The sequence below is a fragment of the Rhinoraja longicauda genome, chromosome 31 (assembly GCF_053455715.1).
Source record: "Rhinoraja longicauda isolate Sanriku21f chromosome 31, sRhiLon1.1, whole genome shotgun sequence".
NCBI lineage: Eukaryota > Metazoa > Chordata > Chondrichthyes > Rajiformes > Arhynchobatidae > Rhinoraja > Rhinoraja longicauda.
In genome coordinates, this window is record NC_135983.1 from 14786225 (window position 1) to 14804258 (window position 18034).

The following is an 18034-nucleotide window of genomic DNA, read 5'->3' on the forward strand; positions in this document are numbered from 1 at the left end:
AAGGATAGAGGCATGAGCCAAATATAAGCAGCTGGGTTCGTGCATCCCTGGAGGAGTTTAGGGGACTGAGGAGCATACTTAAGAAGGAAATCAGGAGGGCAAAAAGGGGGGAGGAGATGGCTCTGGCAGATAAAATTAAGGGGAATCCAAAGAGATTTTATGTACATTAAGGAACAAGGGTAACTAGAGAGAGAAAAGATCCTCTCAATAACCAAAGTGATCATCTATGTGTGGAACTGCTGGAAATGGGCAATGTTGACAATGGGTTTTTCTTCTCTATTTTTACAGTGGAGAAATACATGAAGGGTTGGAAACTTGTGGCGCTTTATGACGATGTCTTTAAGACAGTCCATATTACAGTTGAGGAGGTGCTGGACATCTTACGGCATATGAATTTCCCAGGCCTGGTCTCCCAGGATGCTGTGGAACACTAGCGAAGAAGTTGCGGAAGCCCTTGCTGAGTTACGTAAATCATTGCTACACACGACTGTGGTGGCAGATGATTGGCAAGTGGCTAATGTCGTACCTCTATTTAAGCAGGGCTGCAAGGAAAAGCCTGGGAATTAGAGACCAGTGAGTCTAACATCTGTGGTAGGTAAGTTGCTGGTGAGGATTCTGAGCAACAAGATATCTATGCATTTGGATAGATTAGGGATAGTCAGCATGGTTTTGTTTGTGGGAGATCGTGTCTTACGAATTTGATTGGGTTTTTTGAAGACAACACTCAAAATGTTGACGAGGGCAAGGCCAACGTTGTTTATATGGACTTTAGCAAAGCTTTTCATAAGGTTCCACATGGTATGCTGCTCTGCAAGGTTAGATTGCATAGGATCTAGGGAGAGCTAGATAACTGGATAGAAAATTGGTTTAATGGAAGGAAGCAGAGGGATGTGGTGGAAAGCTGTTTATGGGACTGGAGGCCTGTGATGAGTGGTGTGCCTCAGAGATTGGCGCTTAGCCCATTGCTGTTTGCTATTAATATCAACGATATGGATGAGAATATATATGGCATGATTTGTTAGTTTGCAGATGACACTGAAGTGTATAGTATCATAGATAGTGAAGATGGTTTTTGAAAATTACAGCAGGCTCTTAATCAGCTGGGCACGTGGGCTGAGGAATGATTCATGGAGTTTAATGAAGAAAAGTGCGAGGTGCAGCATTTTGGGAAGTCAAAGCAGGGTAGACATTCATAGTGAATGGTAGGGCTCTGGGGAGTCTGTAGAGTGGAGAGATTTAGGATATAGATACTTAGTTCCCTCAAAGTGGCCTTCATCACTCAAGACTTGGATAGATACATGGATGGGAAAGAGTTAGACATGGGCCAAATGTGGGCAAATGGGACTAGCTTGGATGGGGCATCTTGGTCAGCATGAATTTTCTGCCGGCTTTCACTATTATGATGTTTTGTACCAGATTGAAAACAGTTTTATGGTCTGAAATTGAACCTATTTGATCTGGATTTAAAGCTTGTTCCCCAACGTGCAGGGTGATGATACATTTGCTTTAGTTTCCTCTCTGTTTAATCCTGATTATGCAGCTGCCTTTGTCCCTTTGTGGTGGAACAGCAATTCTCACGTGTATAAGTATAATCTCGTATTTAAGTATGAAACATTAAAAATACCCATATCTTTATTCTGGGTTCCTAGCACAATAAGTACCTTCATCCCGTGGACCTGAAAATTGATTTGATGTCCTTTTCAAGCAACTTATGAGCACAATACTTTTAAAATATGGAAAAAAAAAAAAAATCTTGTCAATTTTGCGAGTACTAATTGTCCAATCAAAGCACTTTTGTCATTGAATCGGACGCCAATTGACCATTCACACGCTTTGTTTCAGGCTAGCTAGGTAGGGAGCCCACTGGGATCATGGCGGAGAGTATTTTGTCTATCTTCGGTTTAAACCAGCATCTGCAGTTCCTTCCTACACACTAGCACAAAGGAAGATGGTTGTGGTGACTGGAGGTCATCTCAGCCACTGAACATCTCTGCAGGAGGACCTCAGCTTTGTGTTCAGGGCTCAGCCATATTCAGCTGCTTCATCAATTACCTTTCTTAAGTCGTAAGATCAGAAGGAGGGATGTGCGCTGATGATTGCACAATGTTCAGCACCATTTATGACTCCACAGATACTGAAGCCATTCTACGTCCAAATGCCGAAAGACCGGAACCATGTCTAACAATAGGCTGATGGGCGGCAAGTAAAATTCACCCGCACAAGTGCCAGGCTGTGACACTAACAAATGAGAAAATCCAACTATCATCTCCTGACATTCACTGGGATTTACTTAACTGAATCTACAATATAGACATTTGGGGATTATCGTTAACCAGAAACGGAACTAGATTAGCTATTTACACGAAGTGGCTAAAAGAGCAGGTTAGGGGCTAGTAATCTTGCAGCAAGCAGGGTGGCATGGTGGCACAGCAGTAGAGTTTTTGCCTTACAGCACTTGCACTGCCAGAGACCCACATTCAATTCCGACTAAGGGTACTGTCTGTACGGGGTTTGTACGTTCTCCCCGTGACCTGTGTAGGTTTTCTTCAAGATCTTTGGTTCCCTCCCTCACTCCAAAGACGTACAGGTTTGTAGGTTAATTGGCTTGGTATAAATGTAAATTGACCCTAGTGTGTGTAGGATAGTGTTAATGGTTTGGTATAAATGTAAATGTAAATTGTCCCTCGGGTGTGTAGGATGTTGTTGAGGAGCTGGGATTGCTGGTCGATGCGGACGTGGTGGGCCGAAGAGCCTGTTTCCACACTGTATCTCTAAACTAAACTAAAGCAAGCAACTCCTCTCCTAACTCCCCTAAACCTGTCCCCCATCGACAAAGCTCAAGTCAGGAGCGTGATGGAATACTCTCCATTTGTCCAGATGAGCACATCTTCAACAATACTCAAGAGTCTTGATACCAAACAGGACACAGTGGTTCTCTTAATTGACACCCATTCATTCATCCACTCACCCCACCCCTGACACAGAGTGGCAGCAGTTTGCATCATCTACAGGATGCTCTGGAGCAAGTAATTGAAACTCTTGAGAAGGCACCTTCCAAATCCATAAGAAGGATTAGGGCAGCCAAAGCACGGGGACACCACCACCTGGAAGTTGCCCTGCTAGCCAGACACTATCCCCACTTGGAAACATGTCGCTGTTCCTTCACTGTTGATAGGTCAAAGTCCTGAAACTCACTCACTCACTCACAACACAAGGATTGCAGCGATTCAAGAAGGCAGCTCACCTGCACCTTCTCAAGAGCATATAGAGATGAGTAATTCAATGCTGGCACAGCCTGTGATGCTCACATCCCTTGAATGAATTTTTAAATAAAGAGTGCATTCACCGATACCAATTTAAGAACTCAAATTCACAGACTAAGAAGTTCTCTGTCCAATTTAGTTTTCATATCAATACAAACAGAATATCTCTGCAGTAAATCCTGGCAAAACCCTGCAGTGCGTGTTCAGAATTCTCTCTCTGAGCACCCGGAAAGCCACGGAGAAGCCGGGACCGGAGCAGGCCAGAGCGGGGTCTCGCAGGTCGGGGCCTCGCAATTTTCTAATTGGCTTAATTAATTAGTGTGCAATGTTTTGCACTGACGAGTTATGAATTCCTTCTTAATGATTTTTTATTTAAATCTGTGCCAAATTTCAAGTAGATACCAGAGACGGGACACGAAAGTCAAAATCTAGACACATTTTTCGATGTTCGGCCCGCAGTCTGAAAGGGATAGGAATGAAATGCCCTCATCATGGCTCCCAACACGATGATAGATCTATTTAAGGATTGGGAATGAAGTGACAAGTCATCATGAGTTGATGAAAGTAGGCTCTTAAAGGTTAAATATATTCAGGCAAGGTAAAATTTTGGGAGATACCCAAGTTTCAGGTGTTGATTTTTGAACAGGTTTAATACACAGCATGACCAAACTCTCACTTTATTACTTTTGTCTCGTTGAAAATTGGGTCAAAAATAATATGTTGTTCAGCTAATTTATTTTGAGTGATAGACCATTATGAAAAGATGTGTATTCTTTCTGTTGTTCTACGGTAGTTTCTTTAGAAATTGCATATACACTCTGTAGCAAAAGGGATCCAGAAAAATAAGGATGAAGTTTCCATCTCCCTTCTTCAGGAGACTGCAGATTTTCCACGTGGAACCCACAAGTGATTTAATGAGGGGATTATAATACCATTGGGTTTTATCCAGCCACATCTACCTTCAAGCATGTATTTTTTAGAAATCTTTTTATGCAACCCTTTTATCTGCACATCAACAACATAATGTCATGATTAAGAAGCAGATGTTATGTGCAAGGTATTTTCATTAAACTTTGTGGCATGGTTTAAACCTAGCCAGAATAAAGACACAAATGCCTATCTCTCATCATCTGAAAGAGATGGACTAACTTTGGGAATTTGCAATTCAGAAGTGAGTAAGTAAATATCCAGAATCTTTAGTGAAGTGTATTTTTTAATTTTTTTCTTCAATAATTTCCCTGCCACTGACATAAAGCTCCCTGTAGTTACCTGTCTTATCTCTGCTGCCATTCTTAAGTAGAGGAACAATGTTAGTCATAACCTATGTGCCAGAATATTGGAGGATAGCTAATAAAATTGCAAAGGTCGCCATCAAGGCTCTACATAACTATCTCTTCCCAGGCTTCCTACTGCAACCTGAGATAGGTCTCTTCCAGTCCTGGGAATTTATCAACCTTCTGAGTTACGAGACATCTCAACTTCTACTTGATACTGCCCTGCTCAAGATTATCCACATACACGTCCCTGAACTTGCCATCTTCCATGTCCTCCTTGGTGAAACCGGTGAAAATTATTCATTTAGGATCTCGCCCACATCACCAGGCTCCACACGTAAGGTTTACATCTTTGATCCCTGACGAGACCCAGTCTTTCCCTGGCTACCCTTTTGCTCTCAATATGCTCAATTCATGTGCAAACTGTCACTTTTGCCATCAGTGCATTCTATAACTGAAACTGGGTGCAACTTGTGAATGAAGAGTGTTGTATCTAATTGTGGAGATCTAGCGGATGATCTTAGTGAATTTGTGCTTCTCTATGAACAGTGAATTGATGGGAACTTCAAGTATTTATGAAATACTCCAATGCAGTTTTATGGATGAGATATGAGGTTCTTATCACATGCCAGGCAATAATTACAACTTCTAGCTGTAAGAAAAAAATACTTTCTATATATGGATCTATAATTGCCTCATAAATATTTCAAATGTGATAGATTTTAATTTTTTCACTTTTACTAAATCCTGTTCATATGTATGTGAACTTCTTCCCACCATAACCCTGAAAGTATATACAGATCATTATCTCACTCTATAAAATTATCAAATGTGAATGATAAAAAACTTTTGATTATTTCCTGGTCCGTAGACAGTGAGAATTTTCAGTGTAGCATGCAGCAGCATGATGCAGAGATCCCCCTGGAGTTGAGAACTAACACTGGTAAAGGGGGAATCCATGTCAAAGATCAAGATCTTTGTGGGTATTCTTCCTCAAGGTTAGCAGCAAGAGCCATCGCTCTACCACTGTGGGCAAAATACATCCATTAATCTCACGAGCCAGTTAATTAGAATCTTTACTGTGTGTGAATCGTTCACCAAAACACTACATAAATTACATTTATATTGCATTGCGATGTATTGTCAAGAATGCTTCTTTCTCATAGCTTTTCGTTTCAATATTTGAGGGGTAGTTTTGTTGAATATGTGTGAAATTGTAATATGCATTGTTGTATGATTGGAAGAGAATATGTTTGTAAAGTTGATATTAGTCCTACTGAATGAAATAATTTTTTGATAGGAATTGAAGGAATTTCAAAGAAAGCTACTCTCTCATTGCTGATAATGCATCCTGTATAATAGTTATTAGTAGAGTACTAGAGTATAGAATCGTGAGCTGAGTTACACATCAAAGGCCCAGGCTGCCAGGTTTTTCTTCTCAACAGCCTAATTACTTCAGTAAAACAGCAGACGTTCGTAAATGAGAGATAAGATGAATAAAATCAATTGTACCTGAGGATGCAGCATATATAATGGTTGTGTCTGATTAGAGCCTTTGAGAATTGAAAAATTCAGTTTTATTTTAGACTTCTTTTTAAAGTGTAAATTTAGCACTCAACCCAAGAAAATGAAAACTCTACTACATAAGAAAGAAGGAATTCGCATTTACATACTGCATTTTACAAATTTAGCACTTCCCAATCATTTTGCTTTTATAGTGCAGTTATTGTTATAATGTAAGAGTAAAAAGAATATAGTAAAAAATGTGAACAATTAGTTTGCATGACAGGGATTCAGTTAAAGGTAGATTACTATGGTGATAATGATGGCGAATGCTTTACTCGTGAAAAGAGCTTCGTGAGCTAAAGATACTATTATTCCTGACTTTGCTTATAATTTTTATCTGTTAAAATATGGAAATACTATTGATGTCATGCAGTATGTTGCTTTTCTTATACAAGTTGCATTTTCCATCGTGACAAACTTAATCTACGGTTCAAACATAGTCTCTTAATCCAGGTAATCAATCATTAAGCTAATTTTGCAAAAAAACAAAACCAAAGTCACAAATTACATCAAATGTGACTATAACCAAGATTATTTTTTTAATTTAATGGACCACACCATCTTCCACCTCCAACTTTTCCTCATTGTAAAGCTCTGTGTGATTGCTTATATATACTGTTTTTGTAAGAAAATAACTGCAGATGCTGGTACAAATCGAAGGTATTTATTTCACAAAATGATGGAGTAACTCAGCAGGTCAGGCAGCATCTCAGGAGAGAATGCTCAGTTCATACATTGTTAGTGCTTTTGCTCAATGATTTTAAACTTCTGCGATATTTCACCACTTAATACAGGAACAGAGAACAGGTACCTTTTTAGTAGCTAAGATAATTGATGGAAAGAATATCTGTTTTTCATGCATGTATTACTGAAAGCTTGCCTTGATGTCAAGGTTAGTGCTGATACATTTGAAAGCTTTGGGATTTGGGGCTTGCTTATGAAAGTAATTTGAGATATGGCAGCTGGTAAAATCTAAATTTAATGCCAGAAAAGATCAGAAAAATGCATGCATCTTCTATTGTATTGCTTTTGAATGATTGGGGTTTTACCCCTTGCATTTTGAGACGAATGTGCAGTTGACACCATTGCGGTGCTGCACACTGAGAACCCTTAGATTTATTCCTTAGCAGCTGAGGAACTGCCTCGTCTATATCAGGATCCTTGTGTTTATTTATTTTTTGTTTTTTATGATAATTTTCATAACTCTTCTATTTTCTCCCAATGAAAAATCATTGTTAAATGAATTAGGTGCTATTTTTACATTGTTTTGTTTTACCTCCAGATATGTAGATGATGTTATTGCACGCATTGACAGAATGTTTCCTGACATGTCCCTTCACTTATCCAGACCAAATGGTTCCTCTGCAGTGCTGCTGGTAAGATCTTTACAGTCATAGCACGGGCATTAAGATGCATGTCATTTTATATTTTTATGTGTGCAGTGCCTAGTACTCTTCAGGTTTGGTCCAATGTAGTGGAAAGATTTGGCCTAAATGTGAGAAATGGGGGAGAAAACTGAATGGTAAATCAAGAAGGCCGACAGAAAAATGTGATAAAGAATTGTGCTGATCTGCTGCTTCCAACATGTTCAGTTTTCATTGCTGAATGGAGGTTTGAAATGTGCAATTGAATACTGAGAAAATAAGAATTTCCTTTACATGAAAATATAAATAAACTTCACAGGACAAAAAAATCATGAAAATCATCAAAATATAATGGCAGTTTATTTAGAATTTATTTCAATGGCCATTTATTTCTTTTCAAAAATGCATTATGGTGATGTAGAATTTATTGCCTGGTGTTGCGCTCATGCTAACTTGCAAAGGGTTGTTTGATATAAAACAACGTTTGCAGGACCATAGGGAACAAGACCAAAGGAGCCAACAAAGGTAGGATGGGCCAAATAGCTCATTTCTGTGCTTTATTACACAATTCTATATTATTATAACAGCAAAACATGGGAGTTGGGCCTAGATGTACACACTAGTACAGGATAGATCACAAATTATTTCGTAGAGATCCCCCTCCCCTCCCCCCCACTCACCATCAACAACACCATAGTCATATCTGTGGAGTCATTTAAGTTCCTTGGAACCATCATCTCCAGGGACCTTAAATGGGGAGCCATCATCAAAATCAGAAAAATGCATGCATCTTCTATTGTATTGCTTTTGAATGATGGGGTTTTGCCCCTTGCATTTTGAGACACTGAGAACCCTTAGATTTATTCCTAAAGGTTCAACAGTCAAACTCCACAGTCAAAAAGGCCCAACAGGGGATGTACTTCCTGCGGCAACTGAAGAAACACAATCTGCCACAGGCAATGATGGTCCAATTCTATACTGCTATCATTGAGTCCATCCTCACCTTCTCCATCATGGTCTGGTTTGGATCAGCCACCAAGCATGACATCCGAAGGCTGCAACGGATCGTTTGCACAGCTGAGAAGGTTGTTGGCTGCAACCTTCCCCCCATTGACGAACTGTACACTGCAAGGGCCAGGAAGCGAGCGGGCAAGATCATCTCTGACCTCTCTCACGCTGGCCACAAACTCTTCGAAGCACTTCCCTCTGGAAGGCGACTCCGGACTGTCAAAGCAGCCACAGCCAGACATAAAAACAGCTTTTTTCCATGAGTGATAGTTCTACTCAATAACCAAAGTCTGTAGTCTCTTTTTTGCTCTGCTTTATTTTAACCCACATGTTTAGACCTTAATGTTGTATCCTTATTGTTTTGATGTGGTTATGCTTTATTCTTAATTGTCAACTGTATGTTTGTGTTGTCATTTGTGAGCGGAGCACCAAGGCACATTCCTTGTATATGCATACTTGGCCAATAAACCTATTCATTCATTCATTCATTCATTCATTCATTCATTCATTCATTCATTTGTTAAATGAAACTTATAATATAATTTTTTTTTTAATTAACTCACCATGGTAGTTTTACTATAAAAGGTTGTATTGTGCACAATAAAAATATTTATTTCAGTGTGATGACCTGAGCTATTTATACCTTTCATTGGCATTGTATAAATATTTTATTAAAAAAAACAAATTCAGCCGTATTGCGTTATTACTAGATCTCAGGAGGAAGCATCATTACTTGGAATATAAAAACATAGAAACATAGAAAATAATTGCAGGAGGAGGCCATTCAGCCCTTCGAGCCAGCACCGTCATTCATTGTGATCATGGCTGACCGTCCCCAATCTATAACCCGTGTCTGCGTTCTCCCCATATCGCTTGATTCCACTAGCCCCTAGAGCTCTATCTAACTCTCTCTTAAATCCATCAAGTGATTTGGCTTCCACTGCCCTCTGTGGCAGAGAATTCCACAATTTTCACAACTCTGGGTGAAAAAGTTTTTTCTCCCCTCAGTTTTAAATGGCCTCTCCTTTATTCTAAGACTGTGGCCCCTGGTTCTGGACTCGCCCAACATTGGGAACATTTTTCCTGAATGAACAAATATTACTTTCACATTTTTGTGGGTTTACGGCAGCTTATCAAGCTGCTTTGTTCATGTATTCCCAAGGCAAACGGTGCCAAATATATTTCTTCTCTTTGCTCAATCTATTGTACTTGAGTTTGAACTGATTCTATCTATGTTTGGAATATCTGATCTGTTTGGACAGCATGCAAACCAAAGCTTTTCACTGTACCTTGGTACATGTGACAATAATAAACCTAAACCAATTTCTATGTGACTTATTTTTATTTTTATTTATGGGGAGAAGGCAGGCATGGGTTACTGATTGTGGACGATCAGCCATGATCACAATGAATGGCAGTGCTGGCTCGAAGGGCCGAATGGCCTCCTCCTGCACCTATTTTCTATGTTTCTATGTATTTCAACCAGATTCCAGAGTTATACATTGAAGTGAAATATTTGAGGTAAAATTCTGTCTTGTTTTCGCTGCAAACAATTAAAGGCCAAAAATTTGGAAAGCAGTGAAGCTGATACACTAAACTATATTTTGATCTAGTTGTTTCTGGGTCAAGGATGCTCTATTGACTGCTTTTGAAGTACAGTTAGATGGAGAACTGAAAATAGCAAAGCAAGGGCATGGATTATCAATAAAAACTATTAGCGTTACTGCTGCTTGAGTTAATATCTAGATTTGTGAATAATGTGCTTCTCAAGTAACCAGGGTATACAGTACTTGTGAGAATGAAAAACAAAAAGCTTTTTAAGAAGAAGGAAATTATGTAGCATTTAGTGATTATGCATTCATATTGTAAATATATTTTTTATTTGCTTGTCATTGAAGAGACCATAATTACAGCTATTTATACCACAAGAGCACAGTCATTTAAGGCAGTACATTCTGTCCCACAAATCACTAAGTTTCCAATCTCAGCTGCGAAAAGGAGTTGCATTGAACAACCTAAAAAGAGAATTTAGGAGACTTCAAGGAGAATTGTTCATGATAATACGGTGGTGTGTCTTCTAGCAAGTGACTGGTGTTAGCCCAAAGAAAGTGGTATTTGTCCTGGCTCTCACGGTGAAGTAAGGAAATAAAAGAAATGTATATGCACTTGAATAGAATCATGGGAGGGATGGCACAGAAACAGGTTCTGTTGGCCCACCTCATCAATTCCAATCACGAGCCTATCTATGCTACTCCCATTTGTCCATATTCGGCTCATATCCCTCCTGTCCTTTCCTGTCTAAGTAACTGACCAAATGCCTTTTTAAACATTGTGATCATATCTGCCTCCACTACTTCATGTGGGAGCTCATTGCAGATATTCATCACCCTCTGTATGAAAACCTTACCCCATAGATCTCCTTTAAATTTCTGCCCTCTCACTTTAAACCTGTGCCCTCTAATTCTGGACTCCACTGAATTTCAGAATGGAAATGTTTGTGCATATTGTATAAAATAGTCATTATGAATAAAACAATCTAGTAACAGAATGGGGCAAATCTTAACGAAATTATTCCGTAGACTTTTATTCCGTAGAATCCAATATGATTCAGTATGGTCAAATGTGGTCATTTAAAATATTGATATCACCATCAATTGGATTGTGCAGTATAAACATATGTAGTAGCTCCATCAGAGTAAAAGACATAAATGTTTGAAAAGCTAATTCTACTATTAATTTGCTATATATTCAGTTTTGCACACAAATATAGCAGGGCACTATACACCTACAGAGATGGGCTCAACCCCCCCCCCCCCCCCCCCCAAATGTTTTTCTCCTAAAACTTAGCAAATTATGTCCGTATAAACATACCCATAGAGACCCACAATATCCAAACCCAATTTCTATTCGTTGTAGAGGTACAGCATGGAAGCAGGCCCCTCGGACCACCAGGTCCGTGCTGACCATAGATCATCTGTTAACACTAGTTCTATCCTGCACACTAGGGGCAATTTACAGGAGGCAATTAACCTACAAATCTGCATGTCTTTGGAATGAGGGAGGAAACCGGAACACGGAGAAAATTCACATGGTCATAGGTAAAAAGTGCAAACTCCGCACAGACAGCATCCGTAGTCAGGATCGAACTCGGGTCTTTGGAGCGGTGAGGCAGCAACGCTATAGATTCGATAATAAATTCGGCATTGTTCATTTGACACCTTATATGGGAAGTTATCAGTTTACTCGGTTTTTTAAAATACATTTACATAAGCTATTAATTTCACAGTTAACTTCAAAATTGTCAAGAGCAAGCTTGAGTTTTTTTTAGTAATTAAATTTTGTACATTTGAATGACATAAGATAAACTATAATGTATCAGTGGAAACATGCACTTCCTATTGTTTTATCACTCAGAGTAAATTTTCACTTTTGATGAAAATAACTGCAGTTACATGTCTTTGATTAATCTGTCCATTTCTAAGTGATCACTTAAATTGATCTTCAGATAATTTACCATTATAATTGATTGCTACTCTTTAATATTAGCCCTCAGTGATTTATGCACACACCACCTAGGTCCCTTCGGATGTTACATTGTCATCATTCTAAAAATATGCTGTTTGTGCATGGAAATGGACATTCTCATTTTTCTCATTGCATTGAATCTTTCCTATTCACTTTGCTTGCCTATGTTTGCTTGATGTTCCTTTATATTCTTTTCCCTGCTCACAGTCCCATAGCAAATTTGGAAATCTGACGTTTGGTCCTCTCAATCAAATCCTACAGTACTCATGTAGTCGCAGCCTTTCAACCTGAGAAAGACTAGTTTATTTTAACTCTAATTATGTCACTTAACTAATTCTCATTGAATGTCATTATATAACCCCCAATTCCATGTTCTATAACCTTATTGACAAACATATGTGTGAATCCTTTGTAAAAGTATTTTTAAAATCTAACTACACCCCATCTACTGGTTGCCCATCTCTCTATTCTATTTGTGATCTCCTTCAATTTTATTAGTCAAATCTGATTTTCCTCTTATATATCCATGTTGATTCTGCTCACTCCTATTATTCTTTTCTGGGTGTTCTTTTACCACATCCTTCGTTATAGATTATTCATAACTGATCTCAAACAAGTATTTGGTAGTTGCCGTTTCCTACCTCGCTCACTTTCTCTAATAGAAGGTTGTGATTACTATTCTCTAATCTACAATAGTGGTTTGTGATTACTGCCTTCTAATCTCCAATAGTGGGTTGTGATTACACCCTTCTAATCTCCAATAGTGGGTTGTGATTACACCCTTCTAATCTCTAATAGTGGGTTGTGATTACACCCTTCTAATCTCCAATAGTGGTTTGTGATTACTGCCTTCTAATCTCCAATAGTGGGTTGTGATTACTACCCTCTACTCTCGAATAGTGGGTTGTGATTACTACCCTCTACTCTCCTAGAACTATTCTAGATTCCAGAATTTGGATAAATGATAACGATTTGGAAAAATGATAAGCATCCCTTTCTCTGTAACCACCTCTTTCAAAACTCTGGGATGTAGAGCATTCAGCCATAGGTATATAGCAGCTTTCAGTCTCGCCAATTTCTCTCTTACTTAAGTATACAATAATTAACATCCCTAATTCTCGCTAATCTCTTGCTTCTCAGGCATTTATGACATGTTTTATGGGCATTCTTAGGTGAAAACAGATAAAAGATATTTGTTCAGTTATCTGTCATTACCATATTATAAATTCTGATGTCCCTGTCTGTTAGGAATTCTTATTTGCTTTTGCTAGTCTTTGCCTATTTTATCATTTAAGGAAGCTGTCATGGTTCATTTAAAATTTATTTTATATTTATATTAAAATCAATCTTTATATTTCTTGTCAAATTTCTTTATGTTGCATTAAAAAATGTTTTAGGTTGATTGAGTTAATATAAAATGAAAATTGTAGAAATAGCATAGATCTGAACAGTGCAAACCATGGTGTTACAAAGGATGCTGCCATGCAAGTTCTATGCCATGCAATGTTCGAGTGCTGCATATTTGTACTTTGTCAAAAGGAATTTATACCTCCCAAGGAAAAAAATGCTGTTGAAATAGTCTTTGCAGACTGGCAGTTTGAATTGTATTTACTGCTTCAGCACTTGTCAGTATGCTTTATTGGTATCTAAATGTGTAAATTGGAATTCCATTCAACCTACTGCACAATAAATAGTTTTACCAATTGCTCCATTAATTATTCTGTCAGTTTATAAGCAGGGTGCAAGTCTTCACTTGAATGGATAGACTTGTTCTTTTCAAAGAGTATACAACCAGAAAATAATTTCTTATTTCTCAAGTATGTTAAATATCCAAAAGCTTTTGTAATACCCAATAACTCACAGGTTGGTACAGTTATAAACGGGGATAATTTTTGGTGACATTTATATATATTTGTTCACAATTAGGATATTTTACATTAGAAGGGAGCATTGTGAATTTACGGTGCATGTTTATTACATGGAGAAACATCTAAAGACCAAGGATGGCACATAGTGGGTGTGATTATGACCCTCTAATCTCCAGGAACTGCTCGTAAAGCTGCTGCCTCACGGCTCCACAAACCACATCCAGTCTTTAATGCCGACTGTGAGGAATTTGCACATTCTCCCTTTGATCATTTTTTTTCTTCTCTGAGTCGTCCAGTTTCCTCCTCATTGCAAAGTCTGGCATTTTAAAACATTATTTGGCCACTGTGAATTGTCCATAGTGTGTACATGAGTGATACTATCTGGTTGGGGGGAGTTGATGGGAACTCGCCCAATCTTGGGCAAGTCCAGAACCAGGGGCCACAGTCTTAGAATAAAGGGGAGGCCATTTAAAACAGAGGTGAGAAGGAACTTTTTCACCCAGAGAGTTGTAAATTTGTGAAATTCTCTGCCACAGAGGGCAGTGGAGGCCAAATCACTGGATGGATTTAAGATAGAGCTCCAGGGGCTCGTGGAATTAAGGGATATGGGGAGAAGGCAGGCACGGGTTATTGATTGTGGATGATCACAATGAATGGCGGTGCTGGCTCGAAGGGCCGAATGGCCTCCTCCTGCACCTACGTTCTATGTTGCTATGGAACCTGGGGAAAATAATGTGGATTTTGTGTGGTAATACTTTAACTGATGCTTGCTAGTCAGCATGGACTTGATGGGTAAAAATCCTGGTTCTATACTGTATGATATAAACATAGCACAAAAAGTAAGGAAATTTGTGTTTGGTAGATTATTTCTTTGTTGTAACAATGCTTCTTGGCAATAAATCTTATACCGTTGGAAAGCCTGTTTATTTCCCTTTTAAATGGTGCCACATTTGTAAGGAACATGCATTTGTGGGATGAGCAGCAGAGCTGAGTATATGGGTTGCGCCCATGAAAAATTTGCCAAATCTTCTCTGCCAATGCCAAACAGCTTATTCTGCTGTTGCTATTGACTCTTGTTTTGAGCTTCTGGTACCCCAGGTGCTGACAATCAGGTGCCTGATTGGCACCTGATTGGCAGCATCTGTGAGCATGGGCCCTGCTACAGTGGTCAGTAGGTGTCTGCTCCAAGAATCAGCATGCCACGTTTGACTGATCTGGATAGGGCCCGTGCGATAGGGCAACTTCAAGTTGGTGTTCCGCAAAACCAAGTTGCGGCATTATTTGGAGTGAGCCCTAGTACCATCTCCAAAGTGAAGGCCAAGTTCCATATAACGGGGGATGTCAGAGACAGGGCGCGAAGTGGGCGTCCTAAGAAGATGACACCTGAAGAAGACCATTTCCTCACCCTGTCAGCACTTAGGAACCGTAGGCTGTCTTCTACAGATTTGCAGTCAAGGTTTGCAGGACGATATGGCCGACGGCTCTCTGCCCAGACATTTCGGAACAGACTGCACGCAGCCGATCTCCGGTCTCATAGGGCTGCCAGGAGGCCTGCCATGACTGCCCTTCACCGTCACTGGAAAAACGAGGCTTGTCATCATTGGAGGCAATCTCAATGCAGAGAGATATCGAGATGAGATTCTGCAACCAGTGGCAATCCCATATCCCACAGTCTGGGACCGAACTCTATCCTCCAAGATGACAATGCTCGCCCCCACAGAGCAGGGTTTCTCAGAGACTACCTCCAGAATTTGGGAGTGGAGAGGATGGAATGGCCTGCCAGCAGTCCTGACCTCAACCCCATTGAACACTTGTGGGATCAGCTTGGGCGTGCTGTTCGTTCCAGAGTGACCAACACAACCACGTTGGCTGACTTGCGACAAATGCTGGTTGAAGAATGGGATGCTATCCCACAACAGTGTGTGACCAGGCTGGTGACCAGCATGAGGAGAAGGTGCCAGGCTGTTGTGGCTGTGTATGGTTCTTCCACACGCTACTGAGGCTCCTGTTTATTAAATGAATAAATTGTTAAATTGCCAATATGTCTTGTTTCTTCAGACTTCAATCATCCAATCCACCAAACAACACCGAACAAGAGTCAATGGCAGAATAAGCTGTTTGGCATTGGCAGAGAAGATTTGGCAGATTTTTCATGGGCGCAACCCACATACTCAGCTCTGCTGCTCATCCCACAAATGCATGTTCCTTACAAATGTGGCACCATTTAAAAGGGAAATAAACAGGCTTTCCAACGGTATAAGATTTATTGCCAAGAAGCATTGTTACAACAAAGAAATAATCTACCAAACACAAATTTCCTTACTTTTTGTGCTATGTTTATATAATTCTATGGTAATTGAATTCAGCAGCGTAAAATACTGATTAGAGGGGAAACATGGGCAGAAGCATCGGAGGATAAGAAAGTATTATTCTGATAAAAGTAATTGACCAGAAATATTGGCTCTCTTTCACCCTCCACATGCAAATTTATCATATTGAAGCCTTGCTGGCTCATAAAGAAGACTTTAATCTGAAAAGAACTGCAGATGCTTGTTAATACACAATAGGACATAAAGTGCTGGAGTAACTCAGCAGGTCAGGCATTCCTTCTTTCCTTCTCCAGAGATGCTGCATGTCCCGCTGAGTCACTCCAGCATTTTGTGTCTATCTCCAGAGAACATGGATATGCAATGTTTTGGGTCAAGACCCTTCTTCTAACTGATTGTTGGTGGTGGGGGAGGGGGGGGGGCGAGAAGAGAGCTGAAAAGGGGGAGAGGCAGGACAAAGTGCGGCAGGTAACAGGCTGAAGCAGGAGAGGGGGATTTTTTGACAGGCAGATAGTTGGAACAAAGTCCAGAGATAAAAACAATAGGTGTGAGGCAGATTTGAAGTGTTGCAGATTGTTAAAATGGGGAGGAAAGTAGCAGGAGGGGGGGGGGGGGGGGGGGGGAATATGTTGGAGCCCTAGATTTTGCAGTTTAATGTCAAGGTTTACAGCCCTATCCTCAATCTTTTTTTCCAATATATTGATAACTGCATCAGGGCAGCCTCCAGCACCCATGCAGAACTCGTGTATTTCATTAACTTCACCACTAACCTCCACCGTGTACTCAATTTCGCCTGGAATATCTCAGACACCTCACTCCCTTTTCTTGATAGCAACTGATGTCTACTATAAACCTACCGACTCCCACAGTTATTTGGACTACACTTCCTCCCCACCCTGCCTCTTTGAAAGATGCTATTCCCTACCCTCAATTCTGCCGTCTCCACCGCATCTGCTACCAAGATGAGACTTTGCATTCTAGAACATCTGAGATGCCTTCTTTCTTTAGTAAACGTTGTTTTCCACCTTCTGTCATAGACGGATCTCTTACCCGTGTTTCCTCTGTCTAGTATTCTGCTCTTGCTCCCCCTGCCCAAGGATAGTTTCCCTGGTCCTCACCTTTTAGCCTAACAGCCTCCACATCCAACGCATCATACTCCAACATTTCCGAGACCTCCATCATGATTCCACCACCAGTCACTTCTTCCCATCTTCACCCCTTTCCGCCTTTCGCAGAGACCGCTCCTTCCCATCCAAACCACCCTCTCCCCAAGTACTTTTCCCTGCAACCGCAGGAGATGTAACACCTGGCCCTCTACCTCCTCCCTCGCCACCATCTGGGGACCACAGCAGTCCTTCCAGGTGAGACAGAGGCTCATGTGCACCTCTCTAACCTCTTTTACTACTGCTGGTGTTCCCAATGTGGATTCCTGCACATCGGCAAGACCAAACCTAGGCTGGCCCTCAACAACTTCTCCTTTGAAACCCTCAACAACTTCTCCTTTGACTCCTCCCACTTCCTCCAAACCAGAGGCGTAGCTATGGGCACTCGCATGGGCTACGCCTGCCTCTTTGTCGGGTACGTCGAACAATCCCTGTTCCAGACGTACATTGGCCCCATCCCCGAACTCTACCTCCGCTACATCGACGACTGCATTGGTGCTACCTCTTGCACCCATGCAGAACTCACTGACCATACACTTCACCTCCAATTTCCATCCTGCCCTTAAATATACCTGGACTATCTCCGACATCTCCCTCCCGTTTCTGGACCTCACCATCTCCATCACAGGAGACAGACTAGTGACGGGCATTTACTATAAACCCACTGACTCGCACA

At 40.4% G+C, this 18034-nt stretch overlaps 1 protein-coding gene across 1 annotated transcript in view; it reads left to right on the forward strand.

Annotated features, from left to right (window-relative positions):
* Positions 1–18034, forward strand: part of med27 (mediator complex subunit 27) — a 244181-nt gene that overhangs the window by 124343 nt on the left and 101804 nt on the right. The window contains exon 4 of the mRNA XM_078425940.1: positions 7386–7479. Within this exon, the coding sequence (XP_078282066.1) occupies positions 7386–7479 (94 nt within the window). The remainder of the gene's footprint in view (positions 1–7385; positions 7480–18034) is intronic.